Source organism: Clavelina lepadiformis, chromosome 1, assembly GCF_947623445.1.
Source record: "Clavelina lepadiformis chromosome 1, kaClaLepa1.1, whole genome shotgun sequence".
NCBI classification, from domain to species: Eukaryota; Metazoa; Chordata; class Ascidiacea; order Aplousobranchia; family Clavelinidae; genus Clavelina; species Clavelina lepadiformis.
The window spans coordinates 10,353,400-10,373,833 of NC_135240.1; the positions used below are offsets into that span (position 1 = coordinate 10,353,400).

The 20,434-nt window shown below is 36.1% G+C and overlaps 5 protein-coding genes across 5 annotated transcripts; all 5 read left to right on the top strand.

Moving 5' to 3' along the window:
* Window positions 1–654: 654 nt before the first annotated feature.
* On the top strand, window positions 655–2,601 carry LOC143451127 (dolichyl pyrophosphate Glc1Man9GlcNAc2 alpha-1,3-glucosyltransferase-like). The gene has a single exon (XM_076951672.1). The coding sequence runs from the start codon at window positions 783–785 to the stop codon at window positions 2,388–2,390; it is 1,608 nt and encodes a 535-aa protein (XP_076807787.1). The 5' UTR covers window positions 655–782; the 3' UTR covers window positions 2,391–2,601.
* A 44-nt stretch (window positions 2,602–2,645) lies between these two features.
* LOC143451143 (TBC1 domain family member 20-like) lies at window positions 2,646–4,796 on the top strand. Its single transcript, XM_076951673.1, has one exon. It carries the CDS (start codon window positions 2,646–2,648, stop codon window positions 3,786–3,788), a length of 1,143 nt encoding a protein of 380 aa, XP_076807788.1. The 3' UTR covers window positions 3,789–4,796.
* Window positions 4,778–6,974, top strand: LOC143451159 (ELMO domain-containing protein 2-like). Its single transcript, XM_076951674.1, has 7 exons — window positions 4,778–5,018; window positions 5,088–5,214; window positions 5,313–5,442; window positions 5,674–5,748; window positions 5,852–5,979; window positions 6,094–6,227; window positions 6,581–6,974. Exons 1-7 carry the CDS (start codon window positions 4,814–4,816, stop codon window positions 6,730–6,732), a joined length of 951 nt encoding a protein of 316 aa, XP_076807789.1. The 5' UTR covers window positions 4,778–4,813; the 3' UTR covers window positions 6,733–6,974.
* A 541-nt stretch (window positions 6,975–7,515) lies between these two features.
* Window positions 7,516–12,764, top strand: LOC143451111 (proton channel OTOP2-like). Its single transcript, XM_076951671.1, has 11 exons — window positions 7,516–8,614; window positions 8,717–8,873; window positions 8,974–9,178; window positions 9,409–9,653; window positions 9,739–9,765; window positions 9,871–10,080; window positions 10,175–10,314; window positions 10,640–10,894; window positions 11,396–11,463; window positions 11,576–11,690; window positions 11,779–12,764. Exons 1-11 carry the CDS (start codon window positions 8,429–8,431, stop codon window positions 12,196–12,198), a joined length of 2,028 nt encoding a protein of 675 aa, XP_076807786.1. The 5' UTR covers window positions 7,516–8,428; the 3' UTR covers window positions 12,199–12,764.
* A 1,366-nt stretch (window positions 12,765–14,130) lies between these two features.
* Window positions 14,131–17,965, top strand: LOC143455725 (proton channel OTOP2-like). The gene is made up of 11 exons (XM_076955112.1): window positions 14,131–14,327; window positions 14,596–14,797; window positions 15,026–15,182; window positions 15,380–15,581; window positions 15,645–15,757; window positions 15,852–16,073; window positions 16,158–16,291; window positions 16,394–16,645; window positions 16,834–16,883; window positions 16,970–17,078; window positions 17,180–17,965. Exons 1-11 carry the CDS (start codon window positions 14,239–14,241, stop codon window positions 17,579–17,581), a joined length of 1,932 nt encoding a protein of 643 aa, XP_076811227.1. The 5' UTR covers window positions 14,131–14,238; the 3' UTR covers window positions 17,582–17,965.
* Window positions 17,966–20,434: the final 2,469 nt, after the last annotated feature.

A 20,434-nucleotide genomic window follows, 5' to 3' on the forward strand; every position in this document is an offset into this window, starting at 1 on the left:
ATGAAAATGATGCTTTTTAGCTAACTTTAAGTGGTGAAAGCAAACTCTCTCTTTCTCTCTATAAGTTCAAACCTATTTTTGAAATTTTGATGACTACCAGTATGCCGGACTGCAGAGCATGGCCGCTTACAGCAAGATTTTGGTTGTGCTAAACGACCAAAAATGACAACTACGATGCGCTAAAATGCCCAGACGCAATGGAACTGTGCACTTAGGTGCGCAATAATGTACAGTAATGTACACGGTTTGATTTATTTAATTTTTGAATCAATTGCAGATTGAGTGCACAGAAGTTCTGTCCAAGTCATTAAGTACAAAATAACGCACCCTAAGTGCGGCACTGAACCTCATGAAAAGCAGTAGTCTATTGAGTGCGCCTATGCCAAACTGCAGTCTGGCTGGTATGGACTATTGGTCATGCAATACAGATCCAGCCTACTTTTTAGCCAACTCATACAGCTCACGCTGCCGAACTTACTAATTAGTGCAAACCCACCGACAAATTTCTACTGCCCTTAGCCTACTCAGTACTGGTATGAATGACGCAAGGTGACATTACAACAATATTTCAATATTTGCTTTGTAACCTACCTGTTTGTATTTGTATTTATGGAAGGTTATAGTGCCACCTAGCCGTGCTTGCTCTGTTCAAAGTCGGACCGAGACCGACTTGGAAGGCTAATCTCACACGATTGTTATTCTGTATTTGCAGGACTAAGCCTAGCGCTATAGGAAACTGACGCCAGGATATAACCGGTAAGGGATACCTGACAGCCGCGAAAATGGCATATATACTTATGTTGGTTACTGTTGCTACACTGCTAAAGATTTTACTTACGTTTTCATATACGTCAACCGATTTTGAAGTTCATAGAAATTGGCTAGCCATAACCCACTCTCTTCCACCACACAAGTGGTACTTTGAAAATACATCGGAATGGACGTTGGATTATCCACCATTCTTTGCATGGTTTGAGTGGGCTTTGTCGCACGTGGCAGCGTTGGTAGATCGTGAAATGCTGGACATAAATAATTTGAATTACAAAAGCGACCATACCTTATATTTTCAACGAGGGAGTGTTATTGTTACGGAATTTGTTCTGTTATATGCATGCTATCGATGTTCATTGCTACTCCCCAAAAATATTGGAAAATTATCAAAGCAAGGCTCTTCATCAGCAGAAAGTAGGCAGACTTTATTCATGGTATTAATCGCTTTCAGCTGTGGACTGATAATCGTTGATCATATCCATTTTCAATACAATGGTTTCTTGTTTGGAATTTTATTTTTGTCTTTTGCAAATCTTATTGAAGGAAACACTTTATGGTCTGCTTTTTGGTTTGCAGTTCTTTTGAATTTCAAACACATATTTTTATACATTGCACCGGCTTATGGGGTTTTTCTTTTACGAACATATTGCTTTGACAGATTAAAATGTTCATGGGATGTTATCAAATCTTTTAGCTTTATTCGATTATTTTCACTTGCGTTTGTTGTGCTTACCGTGTTTTTAGTTTCATTTGGTCCATTTATTTATTGCATAAATCAAGTAATATCACGTTTGTTTCCATTTAAACGAGGCCTAACACATGCATACTGGGCTCCAAATTTTTGGGCTATGTACAATACTGCAGATAAACTTTTGGCAATTGCTTTTAACCGCTTTGGCCTTATATCGTTGAATGCCACCAGTTCTTCAACTAGTGGTTTAGTGCAAAATGTAGAGCATGCAGTTTTACCAAACATTCCACCTTGGTTTACTTTTGTCCTCACTTTTGTTGCAATGCTTCCATGCTTAGCTAAAATGTGGTACCAACCATGTGTATCTTATGAGAACAGCGTCAATCAATTTCTTAGATCTGTTGTTTTGTGTTCACTAAGCTCTTTCATGTTTGGTTGGCATGTTCATGAAAAAGCAATCATAATATCTATATTACCTTATACGCTCCTAGCTGTCCGGGGAACTCAAACTGATGCCAGGTTTTTTCTATTTTTACAAGCAGTTGGACATTATTCACTCTTTCCATTACTTTTTACTTCCTTTGAAACAGTAATTAAAATGTGTCTTTGTTTGTTGTATTCTGTTTTTGCATTCTCAGCATTTGGTTATATTTATGGCTTTAAATCTGGATGGAAGCTACCGTTGGTCAGTGCCCATGGAAATATTTACCTGTATAGTTTACTTGGCTTAGAATTCTTTTGTAGTTTTGTTTTTCCTTTGTTGCCGGTTGCTGGTCGTTATGAATTTCTGCCATTGATGCTGAGATCATTTTATTGTGCCATTGGAACGTCTGTATGTTGGCTAAAAATCTATTATCACGCTCTTGTCGATTTAGATGCAAACAATTTTGCAATAAGCAAAGTAAGTGTTTACAAGAAAAAGAACTAATCATAAATTCAGCTGAAAAAATTAATTTTATGCATGTTTGTTGTTTTTGCATCGTATATGTTGTTGTGTTAAAGAATCTATACTTTTCATATGAATAATTACTATTATTCTACGTAAACGTTTGTTCTATGATTTGCATTGGTGTAATGTAATGTCTAAAATCCTTGGATGCAGTAGTGGTACCCATAATTGTCTTTTCCATATTTTACAGCATAGCTGGTGAACATTGTGTGTATAGTTCAACCATTAATAAATATGTTAAGTAGGTCAAAGAGAAAATTAAAAGCTGCCCACATTGTAGAAGCTCTTCAGTCAGAACCTGTCGACATCCATTCATTAAGGAAATTGTCAATATCCCCTGGAGGTTTACTTTCACGTAAACTCCGACGTCAAGTGTGGCCGCACCTCTTAGATGTGACAGACACTCACTTAAAATGTCCTAAAAATGTAAGAATGCATCCAGAATGTCGCCAAGTACAATTGGATGTGAATCGTTCAGGTGGAAGGTTTCCTTCAACGATGCCAAAAGAAGAAGTGGATATTCTTCAAGAACAACTGACTGATTTGATTCTAAGTGTTCTATGTACCCATTCAGAGCTTAACTATTACCAAGGATATCACGACATATGTGTGACATTTTTATTAGTTTGTGGCAAGCAGCTATCATTCCCATTGGTAGAACGATTATCCACGTATCACTTACGGGATTTCATGGTTCGTTCTATGGATAGCACTGCAGATATTTTAAATTACTTAATTCCAATTTTAGAGAAATCGAATCCTGAGTTAGTCAAGTATATAGAGAAATCAGAAGTTGGTACACTGTTTGCCTTGAGTTGGTTAATCACATGGTATAGCTATGTGGTTCCTAAGCAAGAGGATATTGAGCGCCTTTATGACTTTTTTCTTTCCTGCCACCCACTCATGCCAGTCTATTTTGCCGCTCAGATAGTGTTGGACAATGCAGACAACATAATGGATGGTGAGTGCGAAATGGCTCGTGTTTACCAAGTGCTGCTACAGACAGCTCGGAAAACTGATCTGCCTTTAGAAACTTTAATCAGCAAAGCTGCCGATTTTTACATTCAGTTTCCACCCTCTTCACTGTCCGTTACAGCAATAGATTATTACAAAGATGGCCTTGCTATGTCAACCTTCTGTGATTATGCATTAGTCGCACAGCATGAATTGCCCGATGCAGTGTTACGTCGTAGGGGTCTGTATTCATCAGATAGGACAGAGAGTTCTGTAAATACAAGACCTAGCAATGCCGATTCCACTCATTGGTCAGCTGCAAAAACAGCTGCGGTGGCAGTTGGTGGAGCTGTAGGGGCTGCTGCAATTGCTGGTGCAGTTAACTTGTTGGAATGGGCTCCACATTTACTCGGTTACCTGTAGTTAATAACCTGCTTGCTTTGTTAAAATAGAACTGAATACTATAGACTTTTTTCCTTTGGACTACTTTATTTGTCGTAAATTGTTTATTGATAATCTCTAACAATTGACCTTTTTCTGTCTTTGGAAAAATTTTTGCAATGACAAAAATTGTCTTATTATTGTGATTCTCAAGCGTAGATGTTGGATAGACCGTGTATAACTTGGTGTATAAACTAAAGAAAATTTGCGAAACGTGCCAGACTGCTAGGTTATTGCATTGGACAATTTATTCTTTTTAGTTCTTTACATGAGCTAGCACACATTTGATGAAGAAATTACAATTACCCTTCAAGTGTGCTAGCATTGGTGAGCCTGCTTTTCTATGTACAATAGTTTATGCCTTGCACAATTACAGTATTTATGAATATATAACTCTTCTTTTGGTTGATTTCTATCATTGTGAAGTTAGTATTTGTTCATATATGCGCTTGTCGCCTTATGAATCATTTAAATTATTGAATTGAGAGGTTGCATTTTTGCTGACAAAAAGTGCCCTCACTATATTTCTGACACTTAATTTCATGTAAATTTTGATCAATCATTTAGGTGATTCAAGCTGTCTGTGACTATACTTTGGTTGTGTTATTATATGTGGGTTTACAGTATAGCTTTAAGTTACATACTATACACTGTAAATCCTTGTTTTTTTCAAATTATTAGTTAAACGGATCACTGTGACTTTCTTGGCTGACTTTATTTCTGCATGATATTGAGCTTTATCTTATTTATATTTCAGAATACAATCTTTGATTTTTAACTGCGTTTCATTAACTCATTAAGCTGCTTTCTTTGAACTACATTGTGCAATATCATGTCAATATCATTTAGAAATGATATATATTACGGACAGAATGTAAAGTTTGTTTACAAGATGCCTTTCATACTTTTAAATTCTGTGTTTTTCAATTGCATTGAAGGAAGTTTTATATAATTAATAACCATTTGATCATATCACAATACATTTCAAAGGTTTACTTGTCTAAATAATGGTGGAGCACAATGTTCAGCCAGGCCATAAAACTAAAAGAATTCCAATTAAGACAAGAAATGGCATAGATTTGATTTCGGTACTCTACACAATTTCCATTTTTCGTTCTTTTATCAAATGGATTGTTCGACTTGTGTCCGGAACTTGCGAACTTCAGCGAATTGTTGCCAAGTGCAAACCTGGTGTGAGGACTGTTAAACTGGGTAAATACCAAGCCATTTAACTGTAGTTTTCAAAACTATTTTTACTAACTCGTTTTGCTTCTTATGCAGAGGAATGCATGTATCGATCAAGACATTCACTTCTGCGCATGCTGTGTGAAGCGGAACCAGATGATTTAGATGCCAGTATTAAGAATGTGATGGCATTAAAGGGAATTGTGGATGACACAAATCCAAGGTTTTTTCTCAAAAGAAAAATCGTATAACCACATATATGGCATATATTATAACTATTGCTTGTTTTTCATCATCAAAAGCTTTCATTTCTGAAAACAGGTTTTTTGACACTTTCAAATGTTGTCTTGAACAAATTTATGGCTTTGATAGTTTGTATTGCCAAGTTGAGAATCTAAGAATGGAAGCGTATGACTCGAAAAATAAAAATCATGAAGAAGTTTTGTACAAGGTTAGCAATATTTCTTGCTTCCGTAAATTGCATGTTCTATATTTTTTGAGATAGCAAGTAGCACCACAAATGATGGCTGAAAAGTTCATAGTTTTTTCAGTCGTTAGGACTACTTATGATACTTTGTTACTACTTACTACTTCGTTAGGATTACTTTGCTCCCAAGTTATTAGATGCCAGTATTGCTTTGTAATATATAAAAATCACACAATATTTGAGATACATAAACAGCTTTGGAACTTGCTACAGCCTGATCAGCCACTTGAAAGTAGAATATCACACCAATGGGGAGACATAGGCTTTCAGGTAAGTTTAAGTTCCAAGAGCACCACCACTTATTTTACATATTAATGACAAGTCATTCGATTTAGACTTTATTTGACTAGTATTGTATAAATCCTTTACACAGGGTGTTGATCCAAAGACAGACTTTCGAGGAATGGGTATGTTGGGTCTGCAGAATCTTGTTTATTTTGCTGAAAAGTACACAGATCTTGCCAGGCAGGTGCTATTACATTCACAACATCCCCAACATGGGTAAGTGTTATATTTTTAGTCCTATTGCTGTAAGATAAAAAAAATGAAGATTTCATGTTTGTGTCTGAACTTCTTCTGTAAAACTCTTGCAATGCAAACGCTCTACCCCCACAGATATCCCTACGCAATTGTTGGTATTAACATCACAAACATGGTTCATGAATTCATGTGCAATGGACTCCTAAGATCTCATTTCTACAATCGAGTGGAAGGGCGTCCTAGCCTGGACGACTTCCAAGAGGTGTTCTGTAAGTCTGCCTCACAAAAATATGTTCAACTTAAAGGATTAACAAGTTTTCTTGGCACATTTTAACAATTCAGCAACTGTGTGCATTAGCAAACACAAAAAGTCAATTACTTTAATAAAATCAAGGTAGGAATTAAACCAAATGCTATTGGAATAGCAGCAAACCTTTGATATTTGATTCAAATCGGTAGAATGGATCTGAAGCTGTTGATGAATGGATACAAAGCATCATAGCAATTCATATATAACTTTTAATTTGGCTACTTCTTCTTTGATCTACAGGATGTTTGCATAATACTATACATTAAACACTGACTTCAAGTACATTTTAAAGTTTTGGTTTTACTTTGACAGGCTATTTATGTTACGAGTTTGATAAATTCTGGATCAAATCAGAACCCGAAAATGTGATGGCTTTTGGTCGCATTCGTGAAGAATTTAAGAAAACCGTAAAAGCTATGTTACAGTTAGTTGAAAGCGCTGTGCTTGCCATTGACCAAACGTAACTTACCTCCTTTGCAAATGGTGTTTTTTTACTTTTGCCGTGCTGCTTTCTACTCCGAGTTTTATTGTACGTGTTTATACAGATTGTAAAAGATGCGATTTTCGTTGTATACTGAACTACCTGGTTTTTAAATGCTATTGTTATAAACAGAGTTAGTTGTAACTTGTAATATGCTGGAGAGTGATCTATTATGGCGTTTCGATTGTTTTACATTCCGTTTGAAATTACACTCAGTGCCACGTATTTTGCAGCAGTACCTGCAACGATTGCATGCGTTTTCTTGCTGTTCAATACCTGTACTTTTTATCTCATTCGTCATTGTTAGCGGTATCAATAATTCAGTATATTACAGGAATTCTTCACAACGCGAGAACTGGTTGGCAGATTTATAGAGTTATCGATGCGTTTATTTGCTTTTTTTTATTGTGTGCCGGGTTAATGCCGGAACTGAAGCCTGTTGGTGAAGATTTGAATTAACTGGGCGGGAAGCCGAGTGAAGCCAACCTTCATGCCACCTTCAGGCATTATGTGCTGCTAAGTGCAAATTGTGTAGTTCTTCTAACTAACACTACTTTTTTGACTGTGCCTACATTGGATTTTAACAGTCTAAAGAAACATAACAAAGAAAGTATTGCGGCGAGCATTTTATGTTACGGCGGTTTCCCTGTCATTGCAACTCCCAGACTTACATGGCGATGGTGTATGTTTTGATTAATTAAGCGTTTTCTGTAAATTTATCATGAAAACCATTTAAGAAAAGAGTTATCAACGCATTCCATAATCAACCAGCCATATCAGAACTATGATAAGGTTTTTTTTAAACGCATTCACAAAGCGGAGCTTCATTACGCTACCAAACATTTACTTTTTATCTGGTTGATGCAGAACGAGTTGCTGCGTTTTTTTTTCGAGTCGTGTGAAACCAGGAATTGACAAATAACAAAGACAAAAATCGCGCAAAACTAACATACATTACTCTCGTTTATTTATTAAATAAACTCAACTTTGAAATCATCACGCTATACATGTTTTACCAAACTACGTCACCACTCACATGATTCGTAATAAAATGCTATGTTTGCGTAGTGGTAATCGCATCAGGACTATAGGTGTATGTTTATGGTTTTGCGAAGTGGCCATGTCAGTTTCTTTTACCGTGGAAAGCAATTTTACGAGAATGATCAACATGGTGCATTACGTGTCAAAACGCAGACAATATTAACCAAACAACTACACAGAAAGACAGTATTGTTCAATAACTTATCCAACTACATTTTTTTTACCGAAGTGTTTACCGGGCTACAAAATTATGAATGTTATGACAGCCGTAAACGTTATATAACATGACGTGTCCGGTATTTTTTAGTTAGACGAGAATCTAACCTGCAATTTATTGTACAAGTTTACGTATTACCAGATATAATAAACCGAATGAAAACGAGACTGAGAAAAGAAGGTTTGCGATCATGCTCAATTTTTAACGTTCGTCATATCAACTATTTAGCAAAGAATACAGAGAAGGATGACGGATTGCCAGTAATATATGAAACATACTTATAATACGCTCGCCTGCTCATGGTTTGCGAAAAATACTATGTTAGTTTATAATTCATGTATAACGATAAATCCCGATAACAGCAGTTTGGAAGCATTACTTACGAGAGTAAACTGAAAAGGCTAGGCTATTTCTTTACAAAATGAGTGCTAATTTTATCAACTTGAGGCAAAGTATTTCAAAACGAGAGAACGATGAAGAAACTTTACAGAATTTTGGTGACGAAGCCAGCTTCCTCCTGTCTGTTCTCTACGGAATTTTCATACTGCTTATTACATTTGTGATGATGTCAGCAAAGTATATGTCCGGCAAAGAAAACGAGATACGGGTAACCAAAGAGTAATGAACGTTCCAGTTTTACTTCCTCAGTTATATCTCAATATTTCTCATGGAAGAAGTTCGTAACTTGAGTTTACAATTTCGTTGGCAGAGTTTTGCTGTCCCTTCGGATTGCTATATTATCGCGTTGCTCTCGGTTAGCCTGTTATGGTTAATCTTTCTCTGGCTGTCCGCTTCCAACCGTCGAAATCAGCTCGAACGGACCGAGCAAATCGGAAGCCACCACGCCTCAAATCGCTGGTTGAAAGGTAAGGTTAAAAACACTTGTTGTAAGCTTGGAGTAAAAGAGTTTTATATTTAATGTGGGCTGAAGCAAATTGCTAACAACGATGTTTTTCTGTTTTTTAGGTGTAGTTGCACTTTTTGGTTTAGCAATAGCAATCAAAAGCGGACTAGAATTAATAGCCGCGACTAATATCGACAATCCTCTATGTCCAGAGAAAGTACTTCTTTGTATCATTTATGGAGTTGATATTATGTTTACAACTGTACAAGTGGGATTTCTTTTCACATTTTCCAAGCTTCATATACAGAAATGGAAGCATATTACCAGGTAACAAAAGAAAAGAAACAATTTACCAACTCAATACCGGACAACAAAACCAGAAGTAGTCTATATCAAATGATACCAAATTGCCAAGAACAAGTAAATTCAATGAAAATGCCGCATAATTTAGATTTAGAATAGCTCATTTAATAGTAAATTCAACGATATGCCGTATATTTTAGATTTGGAATAGCTCATTTAATAGTAAATTCAATGACATGACACGCATATTTTAGATTTGGAATAGCTCATTTAATAGGAGCGAACCTTTCCCTGTGGGTGTCAACTGTTTCGGATGAAATTTATCATGCTCTAACAAAAACTGACGACAGTTACAATACAACAACAAATTCGACTCTACAGTTCGCTACAATCCCAGGGTTTACCAAAGGAAAACAAAAACTTGTGGAAACTATTGGCGCAAACTGCAATAAAACTCCTGATATTTACAACTTTATCAACACACTCAGCTCGGCAACTGGTATAAAGCGTATTTTCAACAAGTCGTAAAATAAGTAAATTAATTAAAGTTCGACTGGTATAACAACTCATTCTCTGCATTATAGAAACTGACAACAACGACGAAAATTCAGGTGAGTAATATTTGCTTTGGCTGTTGAAAGCCGGTTTATCTCGTTTTAAACAGACTTTGCTGCATATTGTTGTAGGCCTAACAATCATGACGCTTATTGTTTCAGATGGTTGGTTATTTTCTGGACAATGCGCTTGTAATACAGCGTTTTGCAAAGTTGTTTACCAAGCAAACGTTTTCCTTTTCCCATTTATGGTGGAATTCTGTTTGGTTTCTAGTTGTTTGTTGTACATTATGTGGCAAAATACCGGTATAGCGCAAAAGCGTGAAAAAGCGATAATAAAGCCTAGCTTCAAATTCTACAAGTCATACAAAGGTAGCCTACAATGAGAACATAAACTTTTGTTACTGTCTATCATGTGATAAAACCTTGCAAAAAGGCAGAAATTGTCTCTGATACAATGTTTAAGGTCTCGGTTTGGGAAGCGTTGTAATCATAGCCACAGTTATTGTGATTACACTTTTGGGAACGTATAGCTCTGGAGCGGCCTCCAACGATGGAACGTATGTTCAAGGAAACATGTGTCTACTTCTGCATAACGCATTTGTTGTGAGTTGCATTTGAAATAATATATAGCATTGTGAGCGTAGATAAAGAGAAGCAAAAAATTTAGCACTACATACAATATTTATAAATAGTGATATATATTACATAGTGTATAGAGAAATTAAAAATAAAAGTTAACCCTAGAGTGCCATCTTATATCCTGTTGTTTTTATTTTACTATAGGCTATATATTGATTATACCGGTTCAGCCAAAATCAACTTTGTAGACTGTACAGTATATACTATATAGATAGTTGTAATACTATGACAAAGATATCTGCAGATAAAACACAAGTTACCAATGACACAAGTTTCTATCATTCCACAGGTTGCGTGTGATGCAGCTATACTAATAACCTGCGCACTGGCCCTTTACATCTACTACAAATCTGAGAAAAAAATGAAGACGAACTCAGCTGACTTTCTCAACTCAACGTTGCTCTACATTTGCTTGCTTGGTCCCCTGCTGGTTAATGCATATTCTATTCTTTCCTTGTCAGTAGAAGAGACTGAAAAGTTGACATCCGAGTGGTTTTTGTCATTGGCTTATTCCATCGTCGATAGTTTGGCAAACGTTGTACAGGTATATGATACGGTTCGGTAAGCAGCGTTTATAACTTGCGGTTAATGAGATAAAGAAGTCTTAAAATTAGATAAACTTAATTTGTATCAAAGCCTTGTTGTGTGCAAGTGATGTAAATACTCGTGGCGGAGCGGTTAGAGCGTCGGGCTCGGGATTATCAACCTGGGTTTGTTACCCCGCCATGGTACCCACTGTAATGCTCTTAAGCAAAGCACAAATGACGATTGGTACTGTTCTGTGATTCTATATACAGCCATTGAACAGTTACCACTTCGGCAATATGATGTAAAAATTATTCAATGAAATAAAGCATGTGTGCGTCTAGGAACTTGCACAAAGATCAGCTCAGCAACTGGGGTTTGAGTTATAAGAAATCATGGCCGATTTTAAATTATGCAAAACCTTTCTTCATTTTGACGAAAAAGACTTTGATATATGCCATATACCAGCACGGGCTTCTGTTGCGACAATTATAGGCTATATGTTTTAATGTACTTTTAGGTTTTGTTCATCATATATGGTTTAAGTCGTCAACCAGAAATTGGTACAAGCAAGGAAACGCAATTAAGGTATCGAATTCGTTAAAGTTTTTAACAGATCAAACGTACAACAACGTTAACGGCTTTGTATTACGTAGTTTCTTGTAAAACAAGGCATCCTCAGTTCTTTAACCACCAACAGATCCAGTCAAGAACAAGGAGTCGATAAGAACCGCAGTTTTACAAACCCAATTGCAGTAGATGACGTCATTAGTCGCAGTGATAGTGTCCAAAGCAGTTTGTCATTGACAAAGCAGGTGTTGTGAACATTTTCTAAGACTGTATTTCTTCTGTAAAATGCATGACGATGCTCAAAGTTGCACATGGCCGTTAACAATTTTTCAGGACCATCTCGTGCCGGTAGATGTCGGTAGTAAACAGCAAGAAGAAAATAATGGAAGCCTTTGTGACGGACACAATAGGAAAATGTTTCTTTCGCTAGATGACGCTGCTGAAACAACACAGACAAATAATTTCAACAGGACACCAAGTACCAATCAATGTTTCCCGAAGCATTACAAATTGTCTCATCCTTCCAACATCCGAATATTATTACGTGACTTATTGCTTTTCTTGGTTTTTGCAAACGCTTGCCTGTGGGTATTCCTATCATTGGATGGAACCGCATTTACTGTCTATACGTATCAGTACAGGTACTTCGGGCATGATATGTGGAATACTCTCACGTCGGTAACAAAACCGTTTACCGTGTTTTTCAGGATGCACGCGGCGGCGTGTCTCTTTGAGGTCTGGTCTTATTCTTAATTAGTCCCTTTTTCATAGAGTTTTAATGTTCATCTTTCATCATTGCGAGATAATTGATTTGTCACAATTCGATATTCTTGAAAAAAATTTCTCATTAAAATATTACATTTTGCAATGAAGAATAACGTATAGTTCTCATTTTCGTCAACAGTAAATAAAGGCTATTTGCAACATATGACATAGGCTATTCAAAACATTCGACCACCATGTTGCAGATTGCTTTTTTATCAATATCTTTTAGAATTAAGATTCTCATTTTCGAGTAGGCCTATACCTTTACATTTATCCTATATACCAAGTTTTTGTGAAAGAAACACTTGTGATGTGTTTTTGGCTGAGATTTGTCGTGATTGTTTACGTTTGCATTATCAAAGTTAATATATTCGAAAGTACCTGTTGTGCTATACTGCTTCACATTTAAACATCGAACCATTAATTTCTTTCATTTTAATTCTAGTATGTAAAAAATACGGTTATGATCCTATGACACTTCTCTTTACAGAAAGCAGAATATACCAAGAAAACAAAGGTTTACCTACAAAAACAGATTGAATTCTTAAGCAAATCACCAGAAAGTATTTACTACCTGGTGGAGAAGCCAAAATCAAACCAAGCATAAATTTCGCTTTTGCAACCAATAGTTAAGAAAATATTTTCACCCATTGCTCACACAACATCTTACCGAGATGACGTAATTTGAACAGATAACTTTATTGGTTGTTTACAGTCAAAGACCTTGTTTGCAATCACCTCTAAAACATTAACTTTGTCAGGTTCTACCTCCTGTATACAGACCAAACTTGAAATTAAACATATTAAGTAACCAATAACACTCAAAATAATATTTGTTCATGGCCCTCTAGCAAAACAAACAATACAGTAAATATACAAAGCATGGGAAGTTCCGAGGTACGCCCTATACTAAAGAATTGCAAAATCATTTTGTGAACGAAGCAATGGACGCCACTGCATAAAACATCAAGGAAGGAAAATAATGAAAGTAGAAATTACTATATATACATAGCAAACTGTTGCAATTAATACATCTTTTCCTACGTTTTAAAGTAGAAGTTCAGCATTTATAGGATTTCAATAAAATGATGAATAGCCTGTACCAAAGGTGGACAAACTGCGGCTCGCCGACATGTTTTTTTGTGGCTCTTTTAGGTAAATAGTAATATCCCAAATAGACTGCTAATTATATAATATTATATATTATATTATAATAACCAAATTGACAAACATTACTGATTTTGTGGCTCGCTGGTGTTTGTAGTGTTACGCAGGTGACTCTTTCATTGAACAAGTTTGCCCGCCCGTGGTCTACACCAAACAGAGAATTAATTTATTAAAACTCTTTTATAGCCTCAAACTACCAACGTCAACTTAAATATACTCTTTGCCGTTTTGTTTTAATTCTCAATGGACTTGGTTTGGTTTTCTATTGTCTGCTCCGTTTCACTTGGGCAGAGTGGATTCGGTTAAAGAACAAAGCTTGCCTTGTCTAACAAGGCGTAAATATGTTTTCGGGTTCCAATTTGCATCTGCTCTTCTTTCGAAGGCAACACTTTTGACGTGTTAATTATACGCGTTAAACGAGCCATTACACGATAACTTTTGCCAACAACCAAAACAACTTTAATGAAAACAACCGAAAGCCGAATGAGTATTTTCATTTCATTTACTATTAGAATTATACCAAAACTTCCAAAATGATCGTGATGAACATAATATCAGAAACAATATGTTTGTCAGGGAAAAGACCTTGAAATAAACTTTTTTCGTATTCGTGGAATTTCCTCGAGTTAATCATTCACCGAGCTTCTCTGTTCTCGCAACAAAACTTTGCATCCTTTGCGTCGTTTAACGAAAAAGAAAGAAAAAAGCGAAGAGAAATATCTGCTATGAGATATGCTGCTATAAATTAAGCAACAATTTACGTGCCCTACTCAGACAATCTACCTTAGCACATCGGTACAACCTTGCAGAATTTTGGAAGTGACTGACATTTTATTTTTTTATTAACATAAGTATTGCAAGATGAATTTTAGCATCAGTAAAACACAAGATGTAATTTCGATCCAAGCAGCAAGTGAAACAAAGATTACAACTGAATCTGCAGCACTCGCGTAAGTTATAACCAGTTACTGTAACATTACAATGATATTTTATAGTTAAGTTGTCGATTGCTTGTTGTAATGGAAGTAAAAAGTTGGTAAATAAAATTGATTGAAATAAGGTAACAAAAAACAAAAAGGGCAAAGTATTATGTAATATAAAAATTCCGACCAAAAAGAAAAACAAAAAATATCAAAATATTGATTAACAAAAACTAACTTATAATATCGTGGATATTTTTATTGTGGTTTCTTTAATAATAACTATATAACAACATAGGAAAAGGAAAGCCCAGAAGCAAAGATGTATCCAACCAAAACGTTTTAGCGAATCGTCGGCCGATTCATCCGAAGTTGCTAAAAGTGAACCCCAAGCTGCTGACGGCATTGCAATTGCGTTGTCCGTGCTGTATGGAATAATCATTGTTAGCTTGACTTTTGTTTTCAAAGTGTCGGATAAAATTGCTTCTGAAACGATGAAGGTAACCTCTTTTTTATTGATTTATAAATGTTGTAGCCTATGAATAATTATACAAAAGTGAATTTTTCCTTTTTAACAAAATAATTAAAACCATTTGTATAACGCTAACTTGTGCTATTAACTTAATATGTTTTACGACAGCAAGTTTTCTGCAAAAATTATACCTCTGGCTTTCAGAATAAGGTTTTTAAAATTGTCTAGTTCAACTAAACTTAATTTCTGTTTACAGAATTACAGACAAGTGGCAGAATACTATTTGGATTGCGTTTTGTTTATCTCCGTGTCCTGGTTGACCGCGTTCAAAATTTCCAGCTGTGGCATATTCGGGCGAAATACAGACAAAACTCAAACGAGGAACGCTTCATATATCAACCATTGGCTGATTGGTTCGTGCTCCCAGACAAAGTTCAATATTATAGTAGTTGTATAGGCAAACAAAGAACCTGGTGTTTTTGTGTATTCAGTTATTTGTAGTTAACATGCCGACCATATGCAGATATGTGAGCAAATGCTTTCACCAACCGGTGTGCGGGAAGGTAAACATGTTTTTAACCACAACTTACAGAGTTTTATGTCAACACAGGTGTGGTGTGTCTCTTCGGAATAATAATTGTGGTAAAGTCTGCGTTTGAACTTGTAGCAGTAACACAGATTAGCGATCCTTGTACTGATAAAGTGCCCTACGGTATCTTGTTTGTAATGGACGGTCTTCATGTCTTATTGCTGGCTGATTTTATTTTTCTGCACAGAAAAAACTCATTGAACAAATTTCCCGTTCAAAACAGGTAAAAAATTTTAATATGAGAAAGTTGAACGTAAATAGAAATAATGGTATATGTAAAATTCAGGTTTGCAACTGTGCATCTTTTGGCCACCAGTTTATCGATTTGGTTGAACACGGTGTTTGATGAGATAACACACGCTCTTGAAGCGGAAGACTATCAACACCCAAACGTTTCAAGTGAGTATATTTTCATGAAGGCCTATGTACACGTCCATGATGGCATGAATTACCAAATTATTAATTATTAACGTTACCTTTTATCCATCAACAGGTTATGCAAAAACGGGTGGAATGATGATTGGAAACTGTCTTTGTTCTACTGAATATTGCGAAGTAGTAGCAAAAGCAGAATTGTTTCTTTCTCCGATTTTGGTTGAATTTTCTTTTGTGGTTACATGTCTTCTTTATATCATATGGCGCAAAGTAGGGCAAAGCCAAAGCAGTCATCATTCGCATGGAAAACCAAAGTACAAAATTTCTAATACTTTCAAAGGTAAAATGCGTTATGCCCCCGGTACACCTGTCTACCTTTATAGCTTTGCTGATAAAACTAACTTAAGTGGTGATTTTGTTTCAGGAATCTTGGTCGGAATTCTGGTATTTCTTGTCACAATAGCGATGATAATACTTCTTGATTTCAAGGACAATCAACTGAAAAATTCGACAAATGAAACAGCAATGTTTTTAAGCCATACTTTTGAAGCATTTTTAGTAAGTAGCCTACACGCCAAGTTGAAAAACACTTTAGTGGCTGAAATACGTCTGATATCAATAGCCTATATGCAGCAACTCTAAGTATTGTTTAATACACAGATTGCGTGTAACACCGTTATCATCATCGCTTGCATCGCCGGATTCTATATTCAGTTTGTTCACCAACGGTTAAGTGCTTCGTCCCTACCTCCCAACTTGGATGTCGTTCTTTTCTTCACCTGTCTCATCGGGCTCATAGTGGTGGATCTGTTTGTTATTTTTTCCCTGTGTGCAGCGCCACCGGCCGATGACGAATTATGGGCTTTAGCTCTAGTTTATCCCTTCATGGATATGCTTGCGAACTTACTGCAGGTCTTAATCTATGTTGCTAGATGCTTCTGCATAGACAAATGCTATTGCAATTTGCAAGAACGGTTAAAACTGTTTAATCTTACAATAATTTCCAATCGCCATAGACTCCTTGGTTTGACTTCGCATTAAAAAATGTTTGATCCATTATCACTGTATAAAAACGCTAAAAATATGTTAACTATATTTAGGCTTTTTTCATAATGTTTGGATTGCAAATCAACGTTTCTAAAGCAAAGCGGTAAGATTAGATTTGATTTAGGCCTATGTTAAATTACAGACGTAATAGCAATTGGATTTGTATTAATATCAGTCATTTCATTTCAGCCGCAGCAAAAAACAGGAGCTTGCATCTGCCACAGTTGCATATGACAATGAAGTCTTTATCGAAAGCGTTAAAGTAACAGAAGAGAAGTCATCAAATTGCGATAATGACGTAAGTTTAACGATACAGCAATGGCAGTTATAACGACCATCAACCACAAATACGCCAGACCTTGTATAAATGTCTTATGTTCTATGACCTATGTGCTTCAGAACGAAAAAACACGTAAAACTTTGGGTTTTACAATGAAATCAATGTCCACCCCTGACATGCTGCAATACAGTGCGAATTACGACACGACAAACGCTACAATTTCACCTCCAGTCTCAAGTGCATTCAGTGATAAGGACTTCGACATTGAAAATGACATGCCTGCGGAAATACACAACACACCAACCCCGTTGCGTAACATTGCCATATTTTTGGTATTTATCAATACAGCTTTGTGGCTTTTTCTATCACTTAACGGTCTTCTGTTTGTCGTTGATTCCTACCAAGATACCTTTTATGGTCACGAAGCTTGGGCTATCATCACTTCGGTAACTAAACCACTATCGGTTTTTCTGAGAATGCATGCAGCCGCTTGCTTGTTCGAAATGTGGTATTTTAGATAAAACATAACATCGTTGACTACTTCTGAAGCACTGTATGTCTTGTTTTGTTTGATTTTTATGCTTTTCAATATTCTGTATATTCCACAGCACTTCAGTGGTTTCCACATACCATTTATTCGATACGTTTGCTTAGCTTGTTTTTAATTATTTTCGATACAACAAGGAAGTAATTCGGTCTTTCGATATGTATGCTCGATATAAAAGTATATCCGTTTAAAACCTATTTCATGTACTTTTAATGTAATTTGTGTAGGTTTGTCACTGCCTTAAATTGCCTGTAATTACCTTCCAATGAATGCTGCTTTCATTGTGCGTTCAACTAGTAGACATGGTTACTTAAATTAATTTGAAACCATCTTTTTTAAATAAAAATTATCACAACTATAGGCCTACTAGACCTTGGGCGTAGCTTGAAAAAGAAGATACAGTTCATTTGTTAAGGCGATACGTCACGATAACGTCATTACAAATTGCAAGAGGTTCTTTGTATCAATTAAGACCCCGTTTCTTAGAAAAATTATGTAAATTATAGGTTTTTCATTTACGGCATTCCGGATCAATTTTTACGGATTTATATAGGTTAAAATGTAGCATAAAATATGGTAAAATAGCTAGTAAATAGTCTTTTTGCCATATGTTCTGTTTTTAACACGTCAAAAACGGGAGAAAATCACGTGAGTCATCTCGCCAAAAGCTAGAAAACACGTGATTAATTTCTGAACATAACTTCCGCTATACGTAAGAAGTGTTGCGTCAAGGGGAAAATCAGGCTCGTATGATAAGAACAATACGTACAAAATGTATCTCGTTCTTGCCAGTGAGTTTCTAAATGATAAACAAACTATACCTGCAACAAGTTAGCTATGCACGTACAACCGAAGAGTTTCGGCGTAAGTGTTCCTGACCTCATGTATATTCGGGGGATACAGCAAGTATAATAATTTATAAGATGACTTGTCAAACTAAATGCAAACAAAAATCTTCATGTTGGCAAAAGCCAGCTGTATTTTTGTCTTAAATTTCAATTCAAAATCTTTTATAGGCTTTTATGTTCGCCGTAGCAAGCGCACAAGTCTCAAGTGACCATTCGTGTTAAACCATGCGTGGGAGTGTTTGTTGCAATAGGTCAGATCACGCGACCGCATACGTGGGCTATGTAGCTACCAGTGTCGTCACCAGGTTTTGGGAAAGTTTCTTTTTTCAGATCTTGAAAATTAACATACTATGGTCGAAAAGTGTATTCTAAATTCTAATATACCTAGTTTTCCTTAATGTAAGAATAAGCGGAACATTGTCAGCTTGTTGCGTTTTACCGATCTAGTGCTTGTGTTCCACATCTGCTGTAAAAAAAGCGCTTTATGACGACATTCTCTTAATTTTTTTTTAGCCAATAACAAGTAGTCACTGCACAGTGCACATCCGCACAAATGGAACGTTCACAGTAGAAACAAGGAAAATAAATTTCGAAGAGACAAAAACTTCAATATGCAGTTATTAGATTAAAAAATACGAAACATTCATATCCTAATATTCTATAAATTTGAATTTTTCTCACGGTAGGGCTATACATGTAACGTGTAGTAAAAAAGCGTGATTAATTTGTCAATAGCCAACGTATGATCGATTGTGGCCGTCCCAAGCAGTATTTCAAGTCGCCTGCTATGCAACGATGGTGTGACCTGACCGTCCTTAATACGTACAGCAACACTTCCTCTTACTTAAGACTGATATAATGGAACAATAGCATGTGCGCATTAAAGGAGTTTCGCGTTTAAGCTAGTAGAAGGTGTAAAAAACTTTAAAGCGTTTTAAACTGATTGCTTTGTAACCTGTAAATATCAACAATTTACAAATGTAATCAAAGTAAACGGTAGAAAGATAAAGCAATTTGATAATAGTTATCAGATTAACAAGGTAATACTAACAAACAAAGGCATGAAACAGAAACGCTGGTCAGCAGTAGAAGGATTGTATACTTTAAGGCAGACAAATAATTGCAGGTTAGCGGACAAATATCCAGGTGTTTGCGCCCGTATAAACGTTTCGCTGAGTTTGAAAAATGTTTCAAACAGTCAAGTAGTTCATGCAAGCTGCTGCATTGCCTTGTTTTTCACGTTTTTGCATAAAAAATGCCACTGCGTTTGAGGTGAGTTTGACGTTTCAACGATTTACAGAAATGCGTGAAGGTTATTCAGTTGAAACCAATGACCTTGAAAACCCAGCTTTAAACTTCGCATAAACTCATACCAGCATTGCAATGTGCTTGGGGGCATTTTGTAATCGGCTTTATCTCTGCACGTTAGTGGTAATGTTCTGTTAATCTGCGCCTGACGCTTGTTATTCTTATTTTGCAACAGAGTGGAATGTGTCAATACAACATGCATTTAGCACAAAAAGGTCATTAATCATACACCTCCTGGTGCGGATTAACAAATATCTGCGTGTGGGCGATGACCAGTGATGTACATAACAGATTTTCCAATGAAATTTTGGAACCCCAACCAGCGATTTCCGATTAGCAACAGCGTAAAATACATCTTTCAAAATGAATACGCTCTAGATTCTTGAAGAATATATTGTCGTAATCGTAGAACTTATAGTCATTTGTCCAAGCATGGCTTTGACTACGTGACTTCATTACATCGCCAAATTTTCCATCTTTAGCTGAGCTCGTGTTTACAGAAAAAAACTCTAACTGTGTTAAAATTGATTACGACATATTTGCTGTGGTTCATTTGTTGTTTACAGCAAAAGCCCGAGGTGAAATAGTATATCAGTACGTGCCCAGTTGTGTCAGTAAGATGGTTGATGTCACTAAACGAACTCGTGAAAGCATTTTGATAGCAGCAAGAT

Bases quoted from the DNA above. Each gene is read 5' to 3' on its own strand.
- LOC143451127 (XM_076951672.1), top strand. From the start codon at position 783: ATGGCATATATACTTATGTTGGTTACTGTTGCTACACTGCTAAAGATT.
- LOC143451143 (XM_076951673.1), top strand. From the start codon at position 2,646: ATGTTAAGTAGGTCAAAGAGAAAATTAAAAGCTGCCCACATTGTAGAA.
- LOC143451159 (XM_076951674.1), top strand. From the start codon at position 4,814: ATGGTGGAGCACAATGTTCAGCCAGGCCATAAAACTAAAAGAATTCCA. The intron at 5,019-5,087 runs GTAAATACCAAG...CTTCTTATGCAG, and splicing joins TGTGAGGACTGTTAAACTGG to AGGAATGCATGTATCGATCA. The intron at 6,228-6,580 runs GTAAGTCTGCCT...TTACTTTGACAG, and splicing joins CGACTTCCAAGAGGTGTTCT to GCTATTTATGTTACGAGTTT.
- LOC143451111 (XM_076951671.1), top strand. From the start codon at position 8,429: ATGAGTGCTAATTTTATCAACTTGAGGCAAAGTATTTCAAAACGAGAG. The intron at 9,179-9,408 runs GTAACAAAAGAA...CGCATATTTTAG, and splicing joins AAATGGAAGCATATTACCAG to ATTTGGAATAGCTCATTTAA. The intron at 10,315-10,639 runs GTGAGTTGCATT...ATCATTCCACAG, and splicing joins TTCTGCATAACGCATTTGTT to GTTGCGTGTGATGCAGCTAT.
- LOC143455725 (XM_076955112.1), top strand. From the start codon at position 14,239: ATGAATTTTAGCATCAGTAAAACACAAGATGTAATTTCGATCCAAGCA. The intron at 14,798-15,025 runs GTAACCTCTTTT...TTCTGTTTACAG, and splicing joins TTGCTTCTGAAACGATGAAG to AATTACAGACAAGTGGCAGA. The intron at 15,758-15,851 runs GTGAGTATATTT...ATCCATCAACAG, and splicing joins TCAACACCCAAACGTTTCAA to GTTATGCAAAAACGGGTGGA.